Source organism: Drosophila takahashii, chromosome 2R (assembly GCF_030179915.1).
Source record: "Drosophila takahashii strain IR98-3 E-12201 chromosome 2R, DtakHiC1v2, whole genome shotgun sequence".
NCBI lineage: Eukaryota > Metazoa > Arthropoda > Insecta > Diptera > Drosophilidae > Drosophila > Drosophila takahashii.
This window is the reverse complement of record NC_091679.1, coordinates 22,715,165-22,735,816: the sequence shown is the minus strand read 5'-3', so window position 1 is coordinate 22,735,816 and position 20,652 is coordinate 22,715,165. Positions and strand designations below refer to the sequence as shown.

The 20,652-nt window shown below is 41.3% G+C and overlaps 4 protein-coding genes across 10 annotated transcripts in view; 2 read left to right on the top strand and 2 right to left on the bottom strand.

The window, feature by feature from the left end:
* Window positions 1–446: 446 nt before the first annotated feature.
* whd (carnitine O-palmitoyltransferase whd) lies at window positions 447–12,291 on the top strand. 4 transcript variants are annotated; one of them, XM_017150573.3, is made up of 9 exons: window positions 447–647; window positions 8,399–8,579; window positions 8,646–9,383; window positions 9,595–9,794; window positions 9,857–10,195; window positions 10,294–10,359; window positions 11,021–11,402; window positions 11,468–11,827; window positions 11,882–12,291. In XM_017150573.3, the coding sequence occupies exons 2-9, from the start codon at window positions 8,439–8,441 to the stop codon at window positions 12,002–12,004; spliced, it is 2,349 nt and encodes a 782-aa protein (XP_017006062.1). In that variant the 5' UTR covers window positions 447–647; window positions 8,399–8,438; the 3' UTR covers window positions 12,005–12,291. The 4 variants fall into 4 exon arrangements, with proteins under 4 accessions (XP_017006062.1, XP_017006061.1, XP_070068404.1 ...); XM_017150572.3 differs by lacking the exon at window positions 447–647 and adding an exon at window positions 6,325–6,548; XM_017150574.3 differs by lacking the exons at window positions 447–647; window positions 10,294–10,359 and adding exons at window positions 6,326–6,548; window positions 10,532–10,591.
* Window positions 12,125–13,706, bottom strand: LOC108063463 (peptidyl-prolyl cis-trans isomerase-like 3). The gene is made up of 3 exons (XM_017150576.3): window positions 13,622–13,706; window positions 13,321–13,557; window positions 12,125–12,560 (listed from the first exon to the last, which is right to left on the bottom strand). Exons 1-3 carry the CDS (start codon window positions 13,673–13,675, stop codon window positions 12,315–12,317), a joined length of 537 nt encoding a protein of 178 aa, XP_017006065.2. The 5' UTR covers window positions 13,676–13,706; the 3' UTR covers window positions 12,125–12,314.
* Caf1-105 (chromatin assembly factor 1, p105 subunit) lies at window positions 13,556–16,284 on the top strand. The gene is made up of 2 exons (XM_017150587.3): window positions 13,556–14,398; window positions 14,460–16,284. The coding sequence occupies exons 1-2, from the start codon at window positions 13,809–13,811 to the stop codon at window positions 16,111–16,113; spliced, it is 2,244 nt and encodes a 747-aa protein (XP_017006076.2). The 5' UTR covers window positions 13,556–13,808; the 3' UTR covers window positions 16,114–16,284.
* A 472-nt stretch (window positions 16,285–16,756) lies between these two features.
* Window positions 16,757–20,652, bottom strand: part of Galphao (G protein alpha o subunit) — a 32,928-nt gene continuing 29,032 nt past the window's right edge. For all 4 annotated transcript variants that reach the window (XM_017150570.3, XM_017150568.3, XM_017150569.3 and 1 more), the window contains one exon: window positions 16,757–20,634. In XM_017150570.3, coding sequence (XP_017006059.1) covers window positions 20,447–20,634 — 188 coding nt within the window. In that variant the 3' untranslated portion in view covers window positions 16,757–20,446. The remainder of the gene's footprint in view (window positions 20,635–20,652) is intronic.

Sequence of the window (20,652 nt, the reverse complement as noted above, 5' to 3'; positions counted from 1 at the left end):
CATTCGTACACGTTATTTTACTGAAACTTTGGGACCGCTGCGCACCGCCTAAACGTACAAATAATTTTTTTTTGTTTTCGCATACATTTATTAGACACAGCGTTCTCAGCGTTCATACGGACAGACAGACAGACGGACATGGCTATATCGACACTGCTAGTGACCCTGATCAAGAATATATATACTTTATAGGGTCGGAAACGCTTCCTTCTCCCTGTTACATACTTTTGCACGAATACAATATACCCTTTTACTCTACGAGTAACGGGTATAAAAAGTCCACCCTAAATGTGCATACTTATGTTTGTGAAAGCTTAACCCTTTTGAAAGTTGTTTAGCCACCACCACTGGACAGCTGCTGTTGTTGCCCCGATCATATGGTGGAATTGTTGCTGCTCTTCTTTGGCCGCTGCTTCCGTTTCGCTTTTGCTTCTCAGGCGCAGTTTCAGTCTCTCTTTCGCCACCGCAACGCTTACAACCTTACAACATTGCGCGCGCGTCTTGGCTTTTTCGCTGTTCCGCCGTCCGTCGTCCTTCATTTTGTGTAATTCTTGTTGTTTTCCCTGTGCGCTCTTTATTGTTTCGCCTGCTTTGCATTTAAAAGAGGAGTCTGCTATTGGCCGAGGATTAAGTGCGTTTTCAAGAAAGTAAGTCTAGGTAAATTTACCTGGGCGACTACCGTTGCCCCAGAAACCCACCTACTCTCACTGCCCCGCCCCCTGTCCGCCCCCAAAAAGCTACAAATGGAAAACTTCAACCTGTTTGCAAATAATTAGGTCAGAAATCTTATAAAAACTTGTTGCCCGAAATGGACACCAAAAACAAATAGTAATGTATTTATTACAAAACCCTCGACGAGTCTCTAGTTGCCTTGTTGTTGTTTGTTTGTTTTAATTTTTTGTTACGACGTATGCGTTGATGTTTTGTGTTTTTCAAAACACGCTTTAATCGAAGCGGTTCAAAGTCCGAAACAAGTTTTTAGAGAGGCTTAACGGGGCACGCTCTCTCTTAGTGGCTCTCTCTCTTTTCTTAGTCTTGAGTGGGAGGAGATGGAGAGTGAGAAAAACTGAGAGAGCTTTTCTGGTAAACATCTGTAAATCAAACACAAAACAGACACCCACACAAAAGCAGGCAGGTGCAGCTGTATGGACTTGTGACGCTCTCTGCGCCCCTTTGCCCCACCCCCTGCTTTTCTTTTCGAAAGGAAAATGCCAAGGAAAAGCTTAACCGACTGAACCCAACAACAAATACTTGGCTAATATAATAAGCCCAGAATCCAACTGTTAACTAGCATGGAAAGTAGCGAAACCATTAGCTATTGACCTCCTCCATTGATTGTTTTGCTTTCATACCCGGTGATTGTAGAGTTAGAGGGTATATCTACATATGTATTTTATTAAGATAATTGCTTTGCATTGGCACTTTCTGATGTGTGGATACCTTGTACCTTTTCATCTATAAATATAAAAAATACAGTTGCAGAAATATGGATTATACATTTTATTCATCCATCAATAAAGAATATTTTTCTATTAAAAAAAATACATAAAAATACAAATTACTTTATACGCTTGATTTACAAGAGCAAAAATTCTTTGAAAATCAGAAATATTTTTATAATAACACTGTGCAGCATTTTTAGTGCTTTTTAAATTTACCTTGATGGATGCTATATTTTTGGAATCGTTACGAATTCCCAAGTTAAACTGCGTTTTCCAAAAAGTTCCCCGACGCAAGCATTCTTAGCAAAAGGACCTCAAAGTTCGAAAAATGCTGAAATTGGCCAACTTTGCGGAGCTCTCAGTGGCAAATGGATGCATGGTTTGATTCGATGTTAAAGTGTTTTAAAAGATACGCCCTTTACCTTTTAAACCCCATACTTAAAAAACTTTTAAGATTTTTTTTAAGGCAGAAACAAATTCTAGAAAACATAGTCAAAAAACATAAAAGTATACAGCTGCGGTCAAAATGGTAGTAGTGTTGCCGCCCTGTGTATTTAAAAGTTTGTTGTTGTAACTGATCTTTTACTGGTAATATTGTATTGATTATAATTTTACTATTAGACTAATTGGATAAGAAAAAATTACAACATCAAACTTTTAAAAACACAAGGCGGCAACACTGCTACTATTTTGACCGCAGCTGTATGTTTTTCAGTTTTTTGACTATGTTTTTTGGAATTTATTTCTGCCTTAAAAAAATCCTAAAATTATTTTATGTATGGGGTTTGAAAGATAAAGGGTGTATCTTTTAAAAAACTTTAACTTCGAACCAAGCCATGCATCCATTTGCCTCTGAGAGCTCCGCAAAGTTGGTCAATTTCAGCATTTTTCGAACTTTGAGGTCCTTTTGCTAAGAATCCTTGCGTCGGGGAACTCTTTGGAAAACGCAGTTTAACTTGGGAATTCGTAACGAATCCAAAAATATAGCATTCATCGAGGTTAATTTTTGATGCTGCATAGTGTAATGTATGTCAATAATTCGATGTACAGTGAGTCACATTAATATTCGGTTTTTTTTTTTGTCAACTTCAGACGTGAATAAAAAGTTTGAAACTAATAAAACAAAAAATCAAATAATGCAGAAATAAAGCTTATTTTATTACCTTTTCATAGATATATATATGTTATTACTTTTTTTAAAATTTAACTGAGAAACATGCATAAACGAAAGAAATGCCGAATATTGGGGCCACATTAATATTCGGTTTTCCCTTTTTGTACTAAAAATCAAAAAAATTATTTAGGAAATAAACTAAATTTGACATTTGAAATGCTAGCCATTATTGTCTATGGTATCGTTTAAATATTTTGGCATACTTTAAAATTTTTTTTTTGCCTATTCTGGGCCAGTTTTTCCAACCTAAAAAAAGGATGTACGGGATAATGTCAAAAAAGTTTGCAAAGGTACAACAAATTCTCGATTTTTTTTTTTATGGTTAAACCCCTAGCCTTTAACTAGAAATCAGTTTCAGCGCAATCCATTCATCACACCAAAAAAAGTGGATGGGTACAAAACAGAGTCGCTCAGAAGAAGCGTTTTGCTGCTTGATTCCATACAAAACTTAAGGAAAAATGAATTTTCGAGCGACTCTGCTTTTGTACCCATCCATTTTTTTTGGTGTGATGAATGGATTGCGCTGAAACTGATTTCTAGTTAAAGGCTAGGGGTTTAACCATAAATTAAAAAAAAAAAATCCAGAATTTGTTGTACCTTTGCAAACTTTTTTGACATTATCCCGTACATCCTTTTTTTAGGTTGGAAAAACTGGCCCAGAATAGGCAAAAAAAAAATTTTAAAGTATGCCAAAATATTTAAACGATACCATAGACAATAATGGCTAGCATTTCAAATGTCAAATTTAGTTTATTTCCTAAATAATTTTTTTGATTTTTAGTACAAAAAGGGAAAACCGAATATTAATGTGGCCCCAATATTCGGCATTTCTTTCGTTTATGCATGTTTCTCAGTTAAATTTTAAAAAAAGTAATAACATATATATATCTATGAAAAGGTAATAAAATAAGCTTTATTTCTGCATTATTTGATTTTTTGTTTTATTAGTTTCAAACTTTTTATTCACGTTTGAAGTTGACAAAAAAAAAAAACCGAATATTAATGTGACTCACTGTATTTAGGGGCTTTGGTAATATAATTTATTTATTTATTTTTATAACATGGAAAAACACGAAGATATTTTTAAAAATTTAAATATATAGATGTAAAAAAATCAATTAAATTTATTAATAATGCATTAGGGTTAAAAGACTTGAGTACCTACATTTTCTTTTTTTAATTATTTGAAAGGAAAACGATCTAGATTGATTATAAAATCAAAATACTTTGTATTGTATGTTATGCACGCCCTTAGCGACCATCCTCAACTCAAAGTGTGTTACATTCTCAATTACCTTCAATGGACGTTCATACTTTATAATGGTTAATATGAAGTACCTACTTTCATATTTCGAAATGGTTACCTAAATCCCTTGACTACAGGCAGAACACTTAATTCAGAAACCTGAACCAATGTAATACTACCGGGTAATTTGCAGTCGAGAAGATACTGTGCTGGATTTTATTCATTTTCGTTTCGGTGGCAGCGGCAGCTGTGAATGATTTGCGAGGGTCCCAAGCACAACTGGTTCCCAGCGCCTTTGTACCGCCCCTCGATACCCCGAGACCCTCCGCGAGGCCCACCGCGTTCGTCCCGCTCTCGTTAGACATGCGTCGCTGCCTTGGCTGTTTTGTCGGCGGTAGCCGTCGCACATTTCAAGTTTGCTACGGTTCAAAGTCCAAATTCGAGATACAGATACCACCACCACCAGAACCACTGGTGCACCATCTCACTTGCTTTGCTTTGCGGTGGGGATTTCAGTTGAAACTCTCCGATCTGGGCAGACTTTCTTTGGGAGTACCAAGATCTTGATTAGCGTCGAGCGATAAGCGAGTGTTTTTTATGCCAGGTAGACACTTTCAACGCGTCACCGATTGCACTAGGTTATTCTGACAGCACTTACCTCTTATCGGAACCGCGTGCTCTGGCAAACCTTATCAGTCCGCCGAAATTGCGTACTACTAAAGTTCTCACAGGCCCCCCGCCACTGTGATTATTGGACTTTCAACTATAAATAGTGAGCGATAGGTTTTATCGGTCTTCTAAACTTTTGCTTATCTGGGCCTGTTCATTGGTCAGTTTTCGGTTATAAAATCACATCTTTAGGACTTGTTTTTCAGCTAGTTTATCAAGTAAACAAGCTAACTCGCCATGTAACAGCGATAAGAACAGGTGTGGAGAGCCGATCTTCAGATCTGAAGTTGCTTACCTAACCCAAATGCAGGCACAGCGCCATCTGCGGAAAGGTCAAAGTCCCACTGCCCAATTTAAAGCCTAATCTTTATGATACCGAGTTCTGATATTACGAAATCGTGCCGACTGCAATCTCGAATATCAGTTATTTATGCTTTTTTTATAGCTAAGCTAAAGATATATGGGATAAGCACCAGGTGGGTTTTATCATGCCCTTTAGACTTTTTAAATATCTTATCAAATAAATAAATTGCCACATTATCTGGCTTGTTACCCTCTTAATATGTGTTGAGCCCAGTGAAACTAGTTAAAATTTAATGTTTTACTATCTGTATAATTTACATTAAAAAAAGTAAAAAGTAAAGGTAATTTTAAAGCTTATAAATGTATAAAAATGTATATGATACTTAAAAACTGTGTTTGCCAAGTGTTTTCCAGTTACCAAACAAATATGAGTGACTTTACGAAATTCTTAGATATAATTTTTATACCCTTGCAGAGGGTATTATGATTTCAGTCAGAAGTTTGCAACGCAGTGAAGGAGACGTTTCCGACCCCATAAAGTATATATATTCTTGATCAGCATCACTAGACGAGTCGATCTAGCCATGTCCGTCTGTCCGTCTGTCCGTCTGTCCGTCTGACCGTCTGACCGTCTGACCGTCTGTCCGTCTGTCTGTTTCTACGCAAACTAGTCTCTCAGTTTTTGAGCTATCGGAATGAAACTTTCCCAAAAGTCTTCTTTTTATTGCAGGTAGTATATATGTCGGAACCGACCGGATCGGACAACTATATCTTATAGCTCCCATAGGAAGGATCGGAAAAGAAAACGTTCAAAAAATTCTAGCTTCGGTGTTTTTTGAAATATTACCTTCTACTTTTGGGGATGTTATTTTTTAAATATTTCTGAATTTCGAATTAATTATTTAAAAAATCGGACTACTATATCATATAGCTGCCATAGGAACGATCGGAAAATTAATGAGATTTATGAAATTAATTGAACATTTTTGCGATTTGTTAATTAATAGGAATGATCTGCAAGGGTATTTAAGCTTCGGCTGGCCGAAGCTAGCTTCCTTTCTTGTTTTAGTTCTTCCAGTGCTCTGATTAGTGCAACTCGATTCCGAGAAATTAGTCTAGCCAAGTTGAAAACAAGTTCTCAAGAGATATTATTGACAAGACTAACTGCGTATACCCCTTCAAAAGATGAGTACTCTCACCATAAATGTAGGTGTTCAGTGTTCATGGGGCCCAATCAGATATCCATTTCGGCATGAGATAAGCCGCCCTATCGATCTGAAGAGACACTGTCACCGGAGTATCAGCGGTCAACACACTCCGAAAGGCACCCTTTCCACTCTTCCACTCTCGGAGCAACGAGCCCCTCGACTTGTGACGCATCCACATCCACATATCGCCGCCAGAAAAGCACATCGGCTATACTATATCTCTGCGCTCCGCTCGCAGAGCTCCGAGTGCTTTTAAGACCCTAGCGAACCCGTTGTGCTCGCAGTCGATTCAGTCAATGCTCCGCGTCCAACCGATCAAGTTGCTTTTGAAAGGGGATCCGAAATATCCCCAGTGGAAATTCTCGTGTGTGCATCTTGCCTAGGATTTCGCAGTTGTCATTTCCCCCCGCAACGTTTATAAATACCACAGTCACACGTCGAAGTGCAATTAATACAACGCGGTAGAGGAAACAGTTTATACCGAATTATTTTAATTCGCCGAGAAGGTTTGTTTGTGTTTCTTATGTATTTCTTGTCCCGACCTTCAGGCCAGCGGAAAAGCGTAAACAACGCTAAAAAGAAAAGCAATGGTTTCTGTTTCTGCAAAGGTTGCATTTCTGCGGCTTACGTAGCCCCCTTTGTTTTCACGTTCTGATCTTTCCCCTGTCTTTATCTCGGTCTCACTTTTGTGACCCAAATTCTGGCACATGTTTTTGATAGTTGAAAAGTCTGTTATAAACGTTATCAGCTCGGGGGGTGTGGAATTTTTAGTGGTTACATAAAACCCGGCATTGGACCCGCCTCCCTCACGGGTAAACACACATATGCATATGGTTGGGCACAAGGTCGGGCCCACTCGATCTAGAAAATAACAACAATTTAAATTTCATGCAATATAATTAACGACGTAGACCGCGTATAGGAAGAGATCGCAGGCCGCGCAGACTGTGAAAAAATCATTTGTGGACTTTGTTCCCTCGTGCCCAGCAACAAGAAAAAATATCTTATAAAAAAAACAACAAATCGCGCATATATTTATTTCTGTTTTTTTTTCCTATGCTGAGGTTATACTAGTGGCTGTTGTTGTTTTTCTCGCTTATACGCAAACAAATAAAAGCCGGTAGTGGTCGGTGCTCAAATTATTAAGCATACGCCGCATAGTCGTCGCCCCAAAGTGGGTCAAACGAAAATGAATTCGAATCGTATCTTTTTGTGGCTATTTCGAGTTGGAGCTGGTGGTCATTCTGGTTTATTGATATGTTTGGACAATAGATATCCGATCGGATGCACTGACCTTCACCAAGGTGTATACTTCGAACCAAGGTTTATCTGGTTTGGAGCGAAACGTTATAGCTCGGAGTGTTCGATGTGAGACTGTGCATGCTATCTGAGGAACTTTTATAAATAGATAAATATAAATAAACATATATGTGCATGCATTGGTATGCAGAGTTCCAAAGCTGAGTATAAACGTTGAATAGGCGCTCGAACGAATAACAATAGCAATCAAATAGTTGTGCAATTTAATTGCGAATCCAATCCCAGCGAAGGTATAGAATTCCAGCTGCTCGGGGAAGTTCGCAAATTATTTATCAGAGTAATTATCTTCCCAGTGCGAAGTGGAAAAGGCCTTCGATGAACTTTGTCTTCGCTGTGTTATTTTCTTTGCCACCGAAGCCGATTCTAGAAGTGACCGCCAGCTGTTGCTGCCTAGACCTAGAATCATCAGACGGACTCTATACCGGTGATGATGATAACCCCAGCTGAATAAAACCGCGCTCAGTGACGTCAATCGTCAATTGCATGTAAGATGTTATGACATCCGAGTACAGAATACGAAGCGTGTATACTAATTAATTTATATAAAGCGAATCTGAAGCGTGTAACATTTTGATGAACTTTGGACCGTTGTTGCCCCAAACAAAACACTCCATGGAACAGATATGCACATGTGAAGTATCTACAATCTAAAACGCATTTTAGCTTGATCGCGAGTGGCGAAATGAGCAAGATATTTTTTAATGAATCACATGATTCGGTTGTCTGGCAATTTCCATTATTCCATCTTATCAGCGAACGTTTATTACAGTCCATCTAGACCACAAAGGAGCAAGTTATCAGGATCCCAAACTGGGGTTTTGTAGGCGTTCACCTTCAAAACAATCAAATAAAATCAGTTTAACTGGTTTAGCATGTGTTCTGGAATCGTATTTTAGATAGAATAGGGCTGTTTAGATTACAACTTTTGGTTTTGTTTAGTTCGAGGGAATAAGGGACTCTGTTTTAAGATTTAAAGTGAAACTTTCCAAATGATGATATATATATGCTTAATATTTCCATTTTCTATCCCCCGCAGCATTTTCTTGCACGTGGGATATCATTAGTAGCCTGCAGGTATGGCTGAAGCCCATGCCGCCGTGGCATTCTCGTTTGCCATCACCCACGAGGGCTTCGACATCAACTATGACCACGAGGTGCTCAACTTGGTGTGGAATTCAGGAATTCGCTCCTGGAAAAAGCGTTTGGGACGCGCCAGGGTACGTTCTTGTGGCAGATTTACTTTACATTAAATTCCAGACTAATCAAATGCTTTTTTCATTTAGAACGGCGTACGCAATGGCGTCTATCCGGCCCACATCCAGAGCCTCTGGCTGATCTCGGCTATTGCACTGGGTCTGCACTTTGCGGGCTACCAGGCTCCGTTTAACCTGACCAACCGGATACTGGTGCACCTGCCCTCCAACACAATAAACTGGCAGGTGGCTGCCTGCTTTCTGGCCGCTCTGGTGGTCTGGCTCTCGATTTGCTTCACGATGAGGTACACCCTCAAGTTGCTGCTCATGTACAAGGGCTGGATGTACGAGTCCAGAGCGCCTGGCAGTCGAGTCTCCCTGCCCACCATGCTGTGGGTGGCAGTGGTGCGGGTACTCTCCAGTTGGAACAAGCCGGGCCTGTACAGCTTCCAGGGATCCCTGCCCAGGCTGCCGCTGCCCTCCGTCAGTGACACGATGACCAGGTACCTGCGGAGTGTTCGTCCGTTGCTGGACGATGATAACTACACGCGCATGGAGCGACTGGCCAAGGAGTTCGAGCAGAACATCGGCAAGAAGCTGCAGTGGTACCTCATCCTCAAGAGCTGGTGGTCCACCAACTACGTGTCCGATTGGTGGGAGGAGTACGTCTACCTGCGTGGTCGCAGCCCCCTGTGCGTGAACAGCAACTTCTACGGCACGGATGCGATCTTCATGAACCTCACCGATAAGCAGGCGGCGCGAGCGGCCAATGTGATCTCCCTGCTGCTCAACTTCCGTCGCCTGATCGAGCACCAGGAACTACAGCCTGTAAGTGCCAATGATATATGCAAGGCTTTCTTAAAGTTAACTCTTTAATAGACACATTTATGAACCATTTGTCATGTCCGTCTGCTTTCTTTAAGTGAAATTATCTGTTTACCCTTTAATAATGAGGCATAGAAATAATAATATCGTCACCATTTTCCCAACCAACTCTTTTAAGATTAGCACAGATTGATTGATTACTATTTCCCTTCAGATCATGGTTCAGGGCATGATTCCCCTGTGCTCTTGGCAGTACGAACGTACCTTCAACACGGCTCGTGTGCCCGGCCTGGAAACCGATCGCATCATTCACTACAGGGACTCCAACCACATTGTCGTGCTGCACAAGGGATGCTATTACAAGATGCCCATCTACTACAAGGGTCGCATCCTGCGTCCTTGCGAGCTGCAAGTGTAAGTAGTGCCCCAGGTAGAAAGCCTTAGGTTATTGTTAAAAAATTGGTATTCTGTTGCAGGCAAATTGAGGAAATCCTTAAGGGAAAGGCCACTCCCGTGGAAGGCGAGGAGCACTTGGCTGCCCTGACCGCCTGGAATCGCTCCAAGTGGGCGGAGGCCCGCAACACATTCTTCTCGAGGGGCGCCAACCACATCTCCCTGCGAACCATCGAGTCGGCTGCCTTCGTGCTCTCCCTGGACGATGAGCCCTTCGAGTTCGACCTGGCGCGTCCGGAGCTCCTGGACAACTTTGGCAAGAAGCTGCTCCACGGCAATGGCTACAACCGCTGGTTCGACAAGTGCTTCACCGTCTGTGTGGGCACCAATGGACGTGTTGGCTTCAATGCCGAGCACACCTGGTAAGTGGAGATTTTACTCCTAATCAGTCCTTTCAGACCCCAAAAGAACTCCATAATCTTAACTATCTGAACCGATCTGCCAAATCACAATCCAAAAGGTCCGACGCCGCCATCGCCTCACACATGTGGGAGAACCTGATCGTCGATGATCTTGTATCGGAGGGGTAATGATTTTCGATTCCTATGCCCGCCTGCAATTTGTCGGTTTTGGTTGGCTGCGTTCAGTTATTGCCTTTCAGTTATCAGTTATCACCCATTGTCCCAATTAAATTATTATTTTTATTAACCCCGGTTGTGGCCTAACAATTTATTTACACCATTTACCCTTTTTTTTAGGGCCGATGCACCGGTTTTGGGACATCTATGGGAGTATATATTTGGTGATGATATTTATGGGTAAACACTTAATTCCAAAGCACACAAGCACAAAGCAAAGCAATTTAAGTCATTTTGGGTTGAGTGCGAGAGTCTCCAGGCGTTAAAAGCTTTAATGATCTGGCGATACAGTAAATATTAGTTTCAAGGAGCCATAAAAATATAACAAAGTCCAGTATGTCAGTACTACGCACCTATTTATTTACATCTGATAAAATGATCATTTAATTATATTCAATATTCGCTTATAGGTTTACCTTTCTCCCTTTTTACGTTTATTTACTGTATTTACAAATGCTAATCAACCCAAAAGGCAAACATTTAATTTATTTGGTTTTCGTGACTAACAACTATTACACAAAATTAACCAGACTTTGATTTACGTTGCTTGACATACATATCCGCAAAAGATCGTCCTTAATGCTAACCCATTACTTGGTAACCCCGTAGATACGATGAATCTGGCAACACCAAGGGCACCCCCGAGTTCCAGCCACCCACACCAACCAGGCTCACCTGGGATCTTAAGCCCTGCCTGCCGCAGATCGAAGAGGCCACCATCGACGTGACCAAGCTAATCAACGAGGTGAACCTGCGCATCCTGGTCCACCAGGAGTACGGAAAGGGCTTTATGAAGAAGTGCCGCATCTCACCGGATGCCTACATCCAAATGGCCCTGCAGTTGGCCTACTATCGGGATGCCGGTCGCTTCTCGCTGACCTACGAGGCCTCCATGACGCGTCTTTTCCGGGAAGGAAGAACAGAGACGGTCCGTCCCTGCACCATTGAGTCATCCGCCTGGGTTAAGGCCATGCAGAATCCCAACACAACCGTAAGATCTTTGAATACTTTCTTGCTTGGATCAAGGCTAATCCTTACTTTTTTTTTACCGAACAGAACGATGAGCGCGTGAAGATGCTTCAGGATGCCTGCGATCGCCACCAGCTGGGCTACCAGGATGCCATGTGCGGCCGCGGGATTGACAGGCATCTGTTCTGCCTCTATGTCGTTTCCAAGTACCTGGAGGTGGACTCTCCCTTCCTCAACGAGGTGCTCAGCGAGCCCTGGCGCCTGTCCACTAGTCAGACTCCGCACGGCCAGACGCCGAAGATGGATTTGAAGAAGCATCCGAACTGCATCAGCGCTGGCGGCGGCTTTGGACCCGTGGCCGATGATGGATATGGTGTGTCGTACATCATTGCCGGAGAGAACCTGATATTCTTCCATATCTCAGCGAAGACTACGTGCCAGCAAACGGTAAGGAGTATCCTTTCACTAAATGCAGCTAGGCTAATATTATTTTCGTTGCAGGATGTGCATCGCTTCGCGGAGAACATCTCGCAGGCTCTGTCCGACATTCGCAGCATGTTCGAGCAGCACATGAAGGACCATCCGAAGCCCGCCAAATCACTCACAAACGGCACCTCCACATAATCCATGTAGTCGAGATTCTTGTTAGCATTTGTTTTATCCCTTCTAGTTGATCGTTTTAAACACATCTTAAACATCCGTCTAGTGTAAGCTCCAAATTAAGTGCAAAAGTCGTCGAGAGAGTTAGACATAAACAATGCAATTTTTTATAAACAATTGTGACTTGGCTGATTTTAAGATTTAGTCGTTAGGTACTTTTGCACAATATTTGATGTTTCTCAATCAATTAGTTTGTAATCGAAGAAATCGTGTAAACTTAAGTGCTATAAATATATTTCATTTTAAGCGTATGATTGGAAATTTGTGTTCTCTATCACGTGGCGAGAGGGTTGGCATGTATGGTCACGCCGTTGATCTTCTTGTCCACATGAGGGCGGTAGTTCTTGGGATTGACGGGCAGCTTCTCCAGCTCGTCTAGAGCATCAAAGCCATCGATGACACGGCCGAATAGTGTGTACTTCAGGTCCAGATTTGGCTGGGCAGCATACGTGATGAAGAATTGGCTGGCATTGGCATTGGGTCCGTTGTTGGCCATGGAAACCATTCCTCGATCAGTGTGCTGTAAAGATGAAAATTTTTATAATTTCTGGCCCGTTTTCTTATCTCTATGATAAATCTAACAGTTGGTTTGGTGCTGGGTAAGAATTAATTTTAATTTTTTTTTTAATTTAAGGATTAAACAAATTTTCTCAAACATCAAATTAGTATATCCCAGTTATGGCTGGAGGAACAAAGTACAACTTTACACGTTTTTAAATGTGGCGGTGTATGGCAGCTATACGATGGGATGGTGGTAAAATTATAAGATTAACATATGTGCATAATATCAGTAAGTAATTAGTTGTGCAAATTCTTAGCTTAAACATGTAAGAATTGTACTCGTTGGAAATATAATTGGGGTTACCTTAAATTAAAAATTAGATATCTTGAAAGTGGCGAAAATGTACAAAAAAAAAATAGCCATACAACGTAAAAATATAGAGCTGCGGACTTAACGGCAGTAGTTAAGTCCTTCTGCTAAGAAACCTTGTGTCGGGAAACTTTTTAGAAAACGCAGTTTAACTTGAGAATTCGTAACGAATTAAAATTTATCGAATCCATCAAAGAAAATTTAAAAAGTATTTATTTTTAGGAATTGAAAATCTATTTATATTATAAATTTTATAGGAATTCTTTAATATTCAAAATTCTGCTTTGAAAATTATCCTATAACATAAAATTCCTCCCTCCCTCGAGTCGAAGAATACAGGGTACTACAGACAACCGGCGTGGCCCGAGTAAGAAATAGTTTCCTTGTGAAATCTTCACAAGCCGCTCACCTTGACGGTTTCCTTGAACTCGTCGTCGAACTTCTGACCCCAAATGGACTGCCCATTTTTTCCAGTGTTCGTAGGATCGCCGGTTTGCACAATAAATCCCTTTATGTTCCGGATGAAGACGCATCCGCTGTAATAATCGCTGGCGCACAGTGCGAGGAAATTTTCGCAGGCCTTGGGACAGGCATCGCAGAAGAGCTCTATTTTGAGGTCACCAACGTCGGTGTGCAGCGTTACAGACTGTGAATTACACGATAAATTCAGTTAAATCCGGGTAAAATCAGAATCACCAACTTTTGTTTACCATTGTCAAAGTGCTAGTGCAGCCCTGGTTTCGCCAACCTATCGCTCTTCCCATCGATAACACCAATCGATGACATATTCCTGTGGTATTCCGATGACCGATGGTCACACTTTTAGGCGCGAATTCTGCCGCATAAAATAATTTTTCGCACTTCAAGCAGTCAACACAGGCCAATAAAGTAAACAGGATGAAGTGCAAGATACCCGAGATCTCGTGGCACAACCGCGATCCCGTCCTGAGTGTGGATATACAGCAAAATGGCCAGGGACTGCGTTCCCCGACGATCTGCCGCCTTGCCTCCGGTGGCACCGATGCCCATGTCCTCATTTGGTATGTGAATCGCAGTGATGACGCCGAGGGCGTGGATGTGGAGCTGGCCGCCGATCTGTCGCGGCATCAGCGTGCCGTCAACACGGTGCGCTGGTCCCCCAACGGAGAACTCCTGGCCTCTGGCGACGACGAGAGTGTGGTCTTCATCTGGAAACAGAAGGCCGACCACGAAGTAGTCAACATTGTGGACGCCGACGGATGCAGCGAGCAGGACAAGGAGGTCTGGATGACGCTGAAGGTGCTGCGCGGCCATCGCGAGGATATCTACGACCTCAGCTGGGCGCCCAACTCCCAGTTCCTGGTCACCGGGTCGGTGGACAACACCGCGATGCTGTGGGACGTCCACAAGGGCAAGTCACTGGCCATTCTCGATGATCACAAGGGTTACGTGCAGGGCGTGGCCTGGGATCCCTGCAACCAGTACATTGCCACCATGAGCACCGACAGGTAGGCTGTTCAGCCAGAACAAGAGTCCCGTGAAAACTAAAGAAACGTATTTTTCTTACAGGCAAATGCGCATATTTGATGCCAACACCAAGCGGGTGCTCCACCGGGTCAGCAAGTGCGGATTCCCAGTGAAAGAGGGCCACGAGCTGCACGGCAAGATCGTACGGCTGTATCATGACGGCACCCTGCCGACCTTCTTCCGCCGCCTGTGCTTCACCCCCGATGGAAAGCTGCTCCTTACGCCTTCGGGGATCACCGACTACGACGGCGTGGCGAAGCCCATAAACACCACCTATGGATTCAGTCGCTACGATCTATCGAAACCCGCCTTTGTGCTGCCCTTCCCCAACGAATACGCGGTGGCCGTGCGCTGCTCTCCGGTTCTGTACCGTCTGAGACCGTACAATGCGGAGAAGAATCCGCCTATCATTTCGCTGCCCTACCGCATGATCTATGCCGTGGCCACAAAGAACGCTGTGTTCTTCTACGACACCCAGCAATCGGTGCCCTTCGCCATTATCTCCAAAATTCACTACTCCAGGCTCACGGATCTGACCTGGTCAAGTGATGGAACTGTCCTAATCGTGTCCAGCACCGATGGTTTCTGCTCGCTGGTGACCTTCGAGCCGAATGAACTGGGCGAGCGCTACGAGGAGATGGATGCAGTGCTGAGCGCTGCCCTGAAATCTTCAGAAAATGTACCGCTTCCGAAGAGGAAAAAGCACAAGCTCCGCAAGGCATCGTCGGATGAGGTGGCAGCCACAAGGAAACCTCTGCAGGAGAAGACCAAACCGAATACAAATAGGAAGGCTGCAGGATCGGGAATCAAAGAGGAGGGCGAAACCGATCCGGATGCTGAAAATGATTCATCCATGCACAGCGCGAGCTCGTCCAACTCCAACAGTCCCAAAACGAAGAATAAGAGCGAGGTTAAGCCCACACCCATTGCCTTCCGTCGTTCGCCGCGAAAAGTTACGACAACGCCCACGCCGATTTCAATACGCAGAGCTCCGCGTAAGCCGGAAGATGGCGAGGGAGTCGAACTGTCCAAGCCTAAAGAAGACATTGAGGCCACATCTTCAAAGGCACCGAAAGTAGAAGCATCACCTGTAAAGCGAAAGATCAGTACAGAGGCAGTGCCTCCAACAGAGACGTCACAGCCGGCGCTTGGAGTGATTCCGGTTATCGACAAGGAGATCATCAGTTCAGATGAAAAGTTCGAGTCGCCCGAGAAAAAGTCCCGCCCTGCTACGCCCATTCAAGTGCGCCGCCAGCCCCGAACTCCCGGAAGTTCCAGCAACTTCAACCTTACGCCGAAAAGCCAACCCGCCAAGCAAGCCACTCCCATCGCCGTGCGGCGAACTCCCCGCGTACTCGTCGAAATGCCCGTCAACTCGCCTGTGGTTCCAATGGAGGAGGCCATGGATGCCTGGCCCCTCGAGGAGGGCGTCACACCTCTGCCAACGACAAAGAAGGATTCGCAAGATCTTTTGACGGAGGCCAAGAAGACGGAAACGAAGCCTGCAGTTATTGAAGCCAGCGAGGTTACCTGCGAGCGAACGGAGGATATTCGCCTGGTCTACGAGGATACGCAGGAGGAAACCCCTGCCAAGGCGACGGAATCAACACCATCAACGCCCAATAACAAAACTCCGCGACGGGTGTCCTTGCGAACAATCTCCACGCCCAAATCGAAAAAGAAACTGTTAGAGTAAACAATGCAATAGATTAGTCGTAACCGATTTATAATAGAGGAATTCCTAAAACTGCTTATGATGTTAAGGCATTTTAAGGTTACCCCATAAAAATACAAAAATATATATATTGGGATTCCTTTATTAACAATTCCAAAATAAAACGCAAGACAACGCTTAGAGAAATGTTCATTGCTTCTGTTCGTATTTCAAGTTTAAAAGAAGGAGGAGTTTGAAAAGGATCACCGCGGAAAATGTACAGCTGCGTCATAAGTGGTAGTTACTGCCATATGGAATGGGTGTTTGGGTGCCTACCTGTCAAAATAGTCATTTTATAAGAGATATGAAAAAAGTGGTCGAGTCTACCCAAAGAAGGAAACATTAGATTAGACATGCTTGCAGTGGGTTGTTTCTACCTGACATCAAGTTTAGACATACATACACACATTGATTGTCCCTTGGTTTCGCACAGAGACTTTATTTTGGAAAAATCGACAATGAAAAAGGTCCAAATGAGAAAAAAATGTCCGCCCAAAAAGGTATCCCTTTTTATAAATTTAGGCTGAATTTTGAAAAAATGATAATTGATGTTTCTAAAACCTTTGCCAAAAAATGTTTTGATACTCCAGTCTGATTTTGCTGTGAATAAAAAACAGGAAACATGTATTGGATTTATTTATATTTATTTAAATTGTAGATGATCTCTAACGTTTTGAGTTTCTTTTACATACAAACATTTTGGTTTTGTTATTTCAGTTTTATATCATTACTTTTATGTTTTATATATTATTTTAAATTTTTAATTCAACGATTCAAATTCATTCATCATTTTCGAGCTCAGTTAGATTCTGTGGCTCGATTTAATCTCGTTTTAAAACTGTTCCATGGGCCATTAGCTACACATTATCCACGTGGTCATTAGAGAGAGAAAAGGAGCTCAAGAATTGAGGAGAATTATATTTCCACATACGTTATTATAAGTATATAAATAGTTTTGCCATATACAAGTTAAACAAATCTGATCTGCTGCATGGGACAACCAAAGCATTTTGAATTAGGCTACAAATTAGATTAGATACAATGTCTAAACTTTGTCTAACCTATAATCTTGATTCCACGTGCCACCTTTACTTTCCTCCAGTTCCTTTTAAAATCCCAAAGATTTGTTTTCGCCACTTAGAAAAAATCGTGTGTCTGAATGTCCTCTGACATTTGATTCGAGTTAATTAACATTAACTTTGTATTTTTTTAGCTCTTTATGGATTTCACTTATAAATGTTTTAACTGCTATTAAAGTAATTTTAGTAGTGGTGCGACTTGCGTTTTCATGACTTATGCGGGTGTGTGTGGAGCAAAGAGGTGTATGAGCTTTAGAAAAATATGAATTATGTTTGATTCCTTTTCCGTTCGACTCTATTCCGTTTAGTATTGAAAATATGCAAAAAGTTTAGTCGATATACTGCGGTTAACACTATGATGTACTATATGAACGAATGTTGCTATTACTTGAATGCTGGTTGCTTTATTTATTTAGTTTTGCGATCTCGGTTGATTCAAAAGTCGAGCGACGCTGAGGAGGTAAATTATAGTCGCTACCGTATGAGTATTTCGAGTAATAATTATTTACGAGAAAAATATAGTACATATGTATGGTTGTTTGTAGCAATTTGTTGATCTCCCTTTACTAAATATATTTGTTTAAATTTATATGTATATATAGACCGACCTTGTTTACTTTGTCTCGAAGGTAAATGAATAACTTTCTTGTTTGTGGCTTAATTAAATTGTCAATAAATATATCGATTTGGTATTTATTTATAGTTACATACAATTATTGAACTCTTTGTTCTTGATCTTCTGCATTGCTGGTCAAGTGACAATATATCTGATCATCTGCTGTTTGTTACCCCAACTCGAAGCCAGCAGCAACAACGTAATCTATTTCATGCAATACATTTCGCTGGCTGTAAGAAAATCATGAAACGATAACAAAATAACAAAATGGCTGTTGGTTTTTGTTTTTGAATAAATAGTTTTATTTGAAAATGGTTTTTGCGTTTTTGTTTTTTTTTATCTTTTTGGTAGAATTTTACAAGTTGAATGGAAAATACATACGTATTAAATATTACAGTATTTGGTTGGGCAAGGATATAGTAGAGGGGGTTGGGTGGAGGGGTCATGGAAATGGGAAAGTGTTGGCTGACCTAAGTAAATGCTTAGAAGTGAATGTTCGCTGATCGGTGTTTAAAATCTAGGAATTGTACGGATTTAGTGGCCAACACAACTTTTGAAAAGTTTCACTGGATCTGCTGGGGTAGCCAAAAAAATCGAAACGATTTCGTAAAGCATCTTGCAAATTGTCCTTACTTTTTGTTGAATGTCAAATAATATTTATTTCGCTAATAAACTTACTTAGTTGATGTTTAAGTTGTGTGTGTTTGTGTGCGTTTACATAAATTAGGCTTAAAAACTATAAAACATAAATGGATTTCCGTCCAACTAGAGCAAGAGCACAAATGAGGAGATTTCCGTAGAGGAGGAGGACTAGGAAGAGGAGAAGGCTGGGCAGATACAAAAGAAATACTATAAAAATAACAATATAAATTCATTGCAGCTAAATCGTTGTGTAAAATCAAAATGCACAAAATACATACATACAAAGCATATACATAATAATTATAATAATAAGTCTAATCAAACATTTCAACATACTCGGGGTTAAATGCCATTCGCTAGATACAGTCACATACATATAGGTACATGTATGAAGATGTTTATCATTAAAAGTAGAATTTATAAATTATTATATTATTACATACAATCCTTAGTTTCATTGTGGGAGATTTGAGTTCTGCGTTCCATTCATTTTGATTCATATTTTTTGTGTGTGGGTCTGTGCGTAGATATGGCAAAAATATATAGCATGCTTTTGTGCGCCGCCAAAGTTGAATTCTGTTTTGATCTTCGCTGATTTGCCTTGTTCCTCGTATAAATGCCACAAATCATTGTAAATTACAACAAATCAGCTCGTTAAGTGAAGTAAATAATAGTTACTTTGTGTCCAGTTTGTGTGTGTTTGTGTTTCTGTTTGTGTGTTGCCAGCTAAACTTCTTCTATACACGTAAATTCAACAAATTACAATTTACATTGAAATGTATCAATCAATCAATCATTGATGGCTGCTGCTACTGCTGCTCTTTACATAAGTTAGTAAGTGGCCACATATGCTTTGCTTTACTTGACTCTTATCTGGATTTTAGTTTTAGTTTAGTTTTGCTTCGTTTTTGTTCTTGTAAATACAATAGATAGAGTTTTATATCCGTTTTTGTTTCATTTATCTTTAAATTAGACTTAAACGTTAAAGATTTGCCTTCCATATTTTGTGTTTTCTTTTCCTCGTTTGTTTTGGTTTTTTGGTTTGTTATATAATATTTACTTTAGCCCACACGCTGACACGCTATCAAATTAATACATATTATTATTTCCTTTGCCGCTGGATTTTGTCGAAACTTTCGAACTTAAGTCTAAACAAGCATGACAAATGCAGAGCGTTGATGGCATGAATAATTTCAAAGAGAGATTGCAACAGGAAACATTTAATATATAATATTTATATATATATATATATATGTATAGAAGTGTATGTATATATATATGCGGTATATGTAGATATACGCTCGTTTGGTTTTTGTTTAATAAATACATGAGGAAACTAAACTACACATAAATTATGAAATTCTATAAAAATTATTCAGACCAAACAACAACTATATGCAATGCTGGCGCTTGTCTATGTCGTGTGAGTGTGTTAGTGTCATGTCGTACATGTGGCTTTGCATAATGCATATGTATGTGTTTGTATATGTATGTATATAGGAAATGCCTTTCAATCAACTGCCTTTTTCAAACGTGACTTCTCTCGCGTGCTGCCTACTGCCTCATTATCATGGTCGCCCTGATCATCATTAGCATTGTGTGTATCTGCATCAATATTATCGATATTATGTAATGTACGCGTCGCCTATTCCCCATACATCATCCATCCGGGACTTTCGTCCGTCCGTTAGTCCGTTTGTCCGTCCGCTGTCCGTCGTTTTTTGTTAAACAAATAAAAGTTCTTTGGGCTTTGCTTGTTCAGTGTTCAGTGTCCTATGTTTTCTGTGTGGTTGCGGTTGGTTGGTTTTATCATCTGCTCTTAAATTGTTTGGTTTTTGATCAATGCTGGTGGGTTGTTGTGCTCCCGCGCTGCTCTTTAATACCGTTACGGTGTTCCCTGCTAACGCCCCCATTCTGCTCCACATCATCGTCATCGTCGTTATCTTCATCATATCGGGATCCGGCTCCGGAATCCTCCTTAGTACAGTCCACAGCCGCGCAGGTTGTTTGCTATGATGACATCGGTGACAGCATCGAATACAAACTGAATGTTGTTGGTATCTGTGGCACACGTCATGTGGCAGTAGATTTCTTTTGAGGTTGATTTGTTTTTCGCTTCAAATTGAGCCTGAATATAAGCAGCCGCCTCGCCGTACTCCTGTCCACCTAGGAACGTCCGAAAAA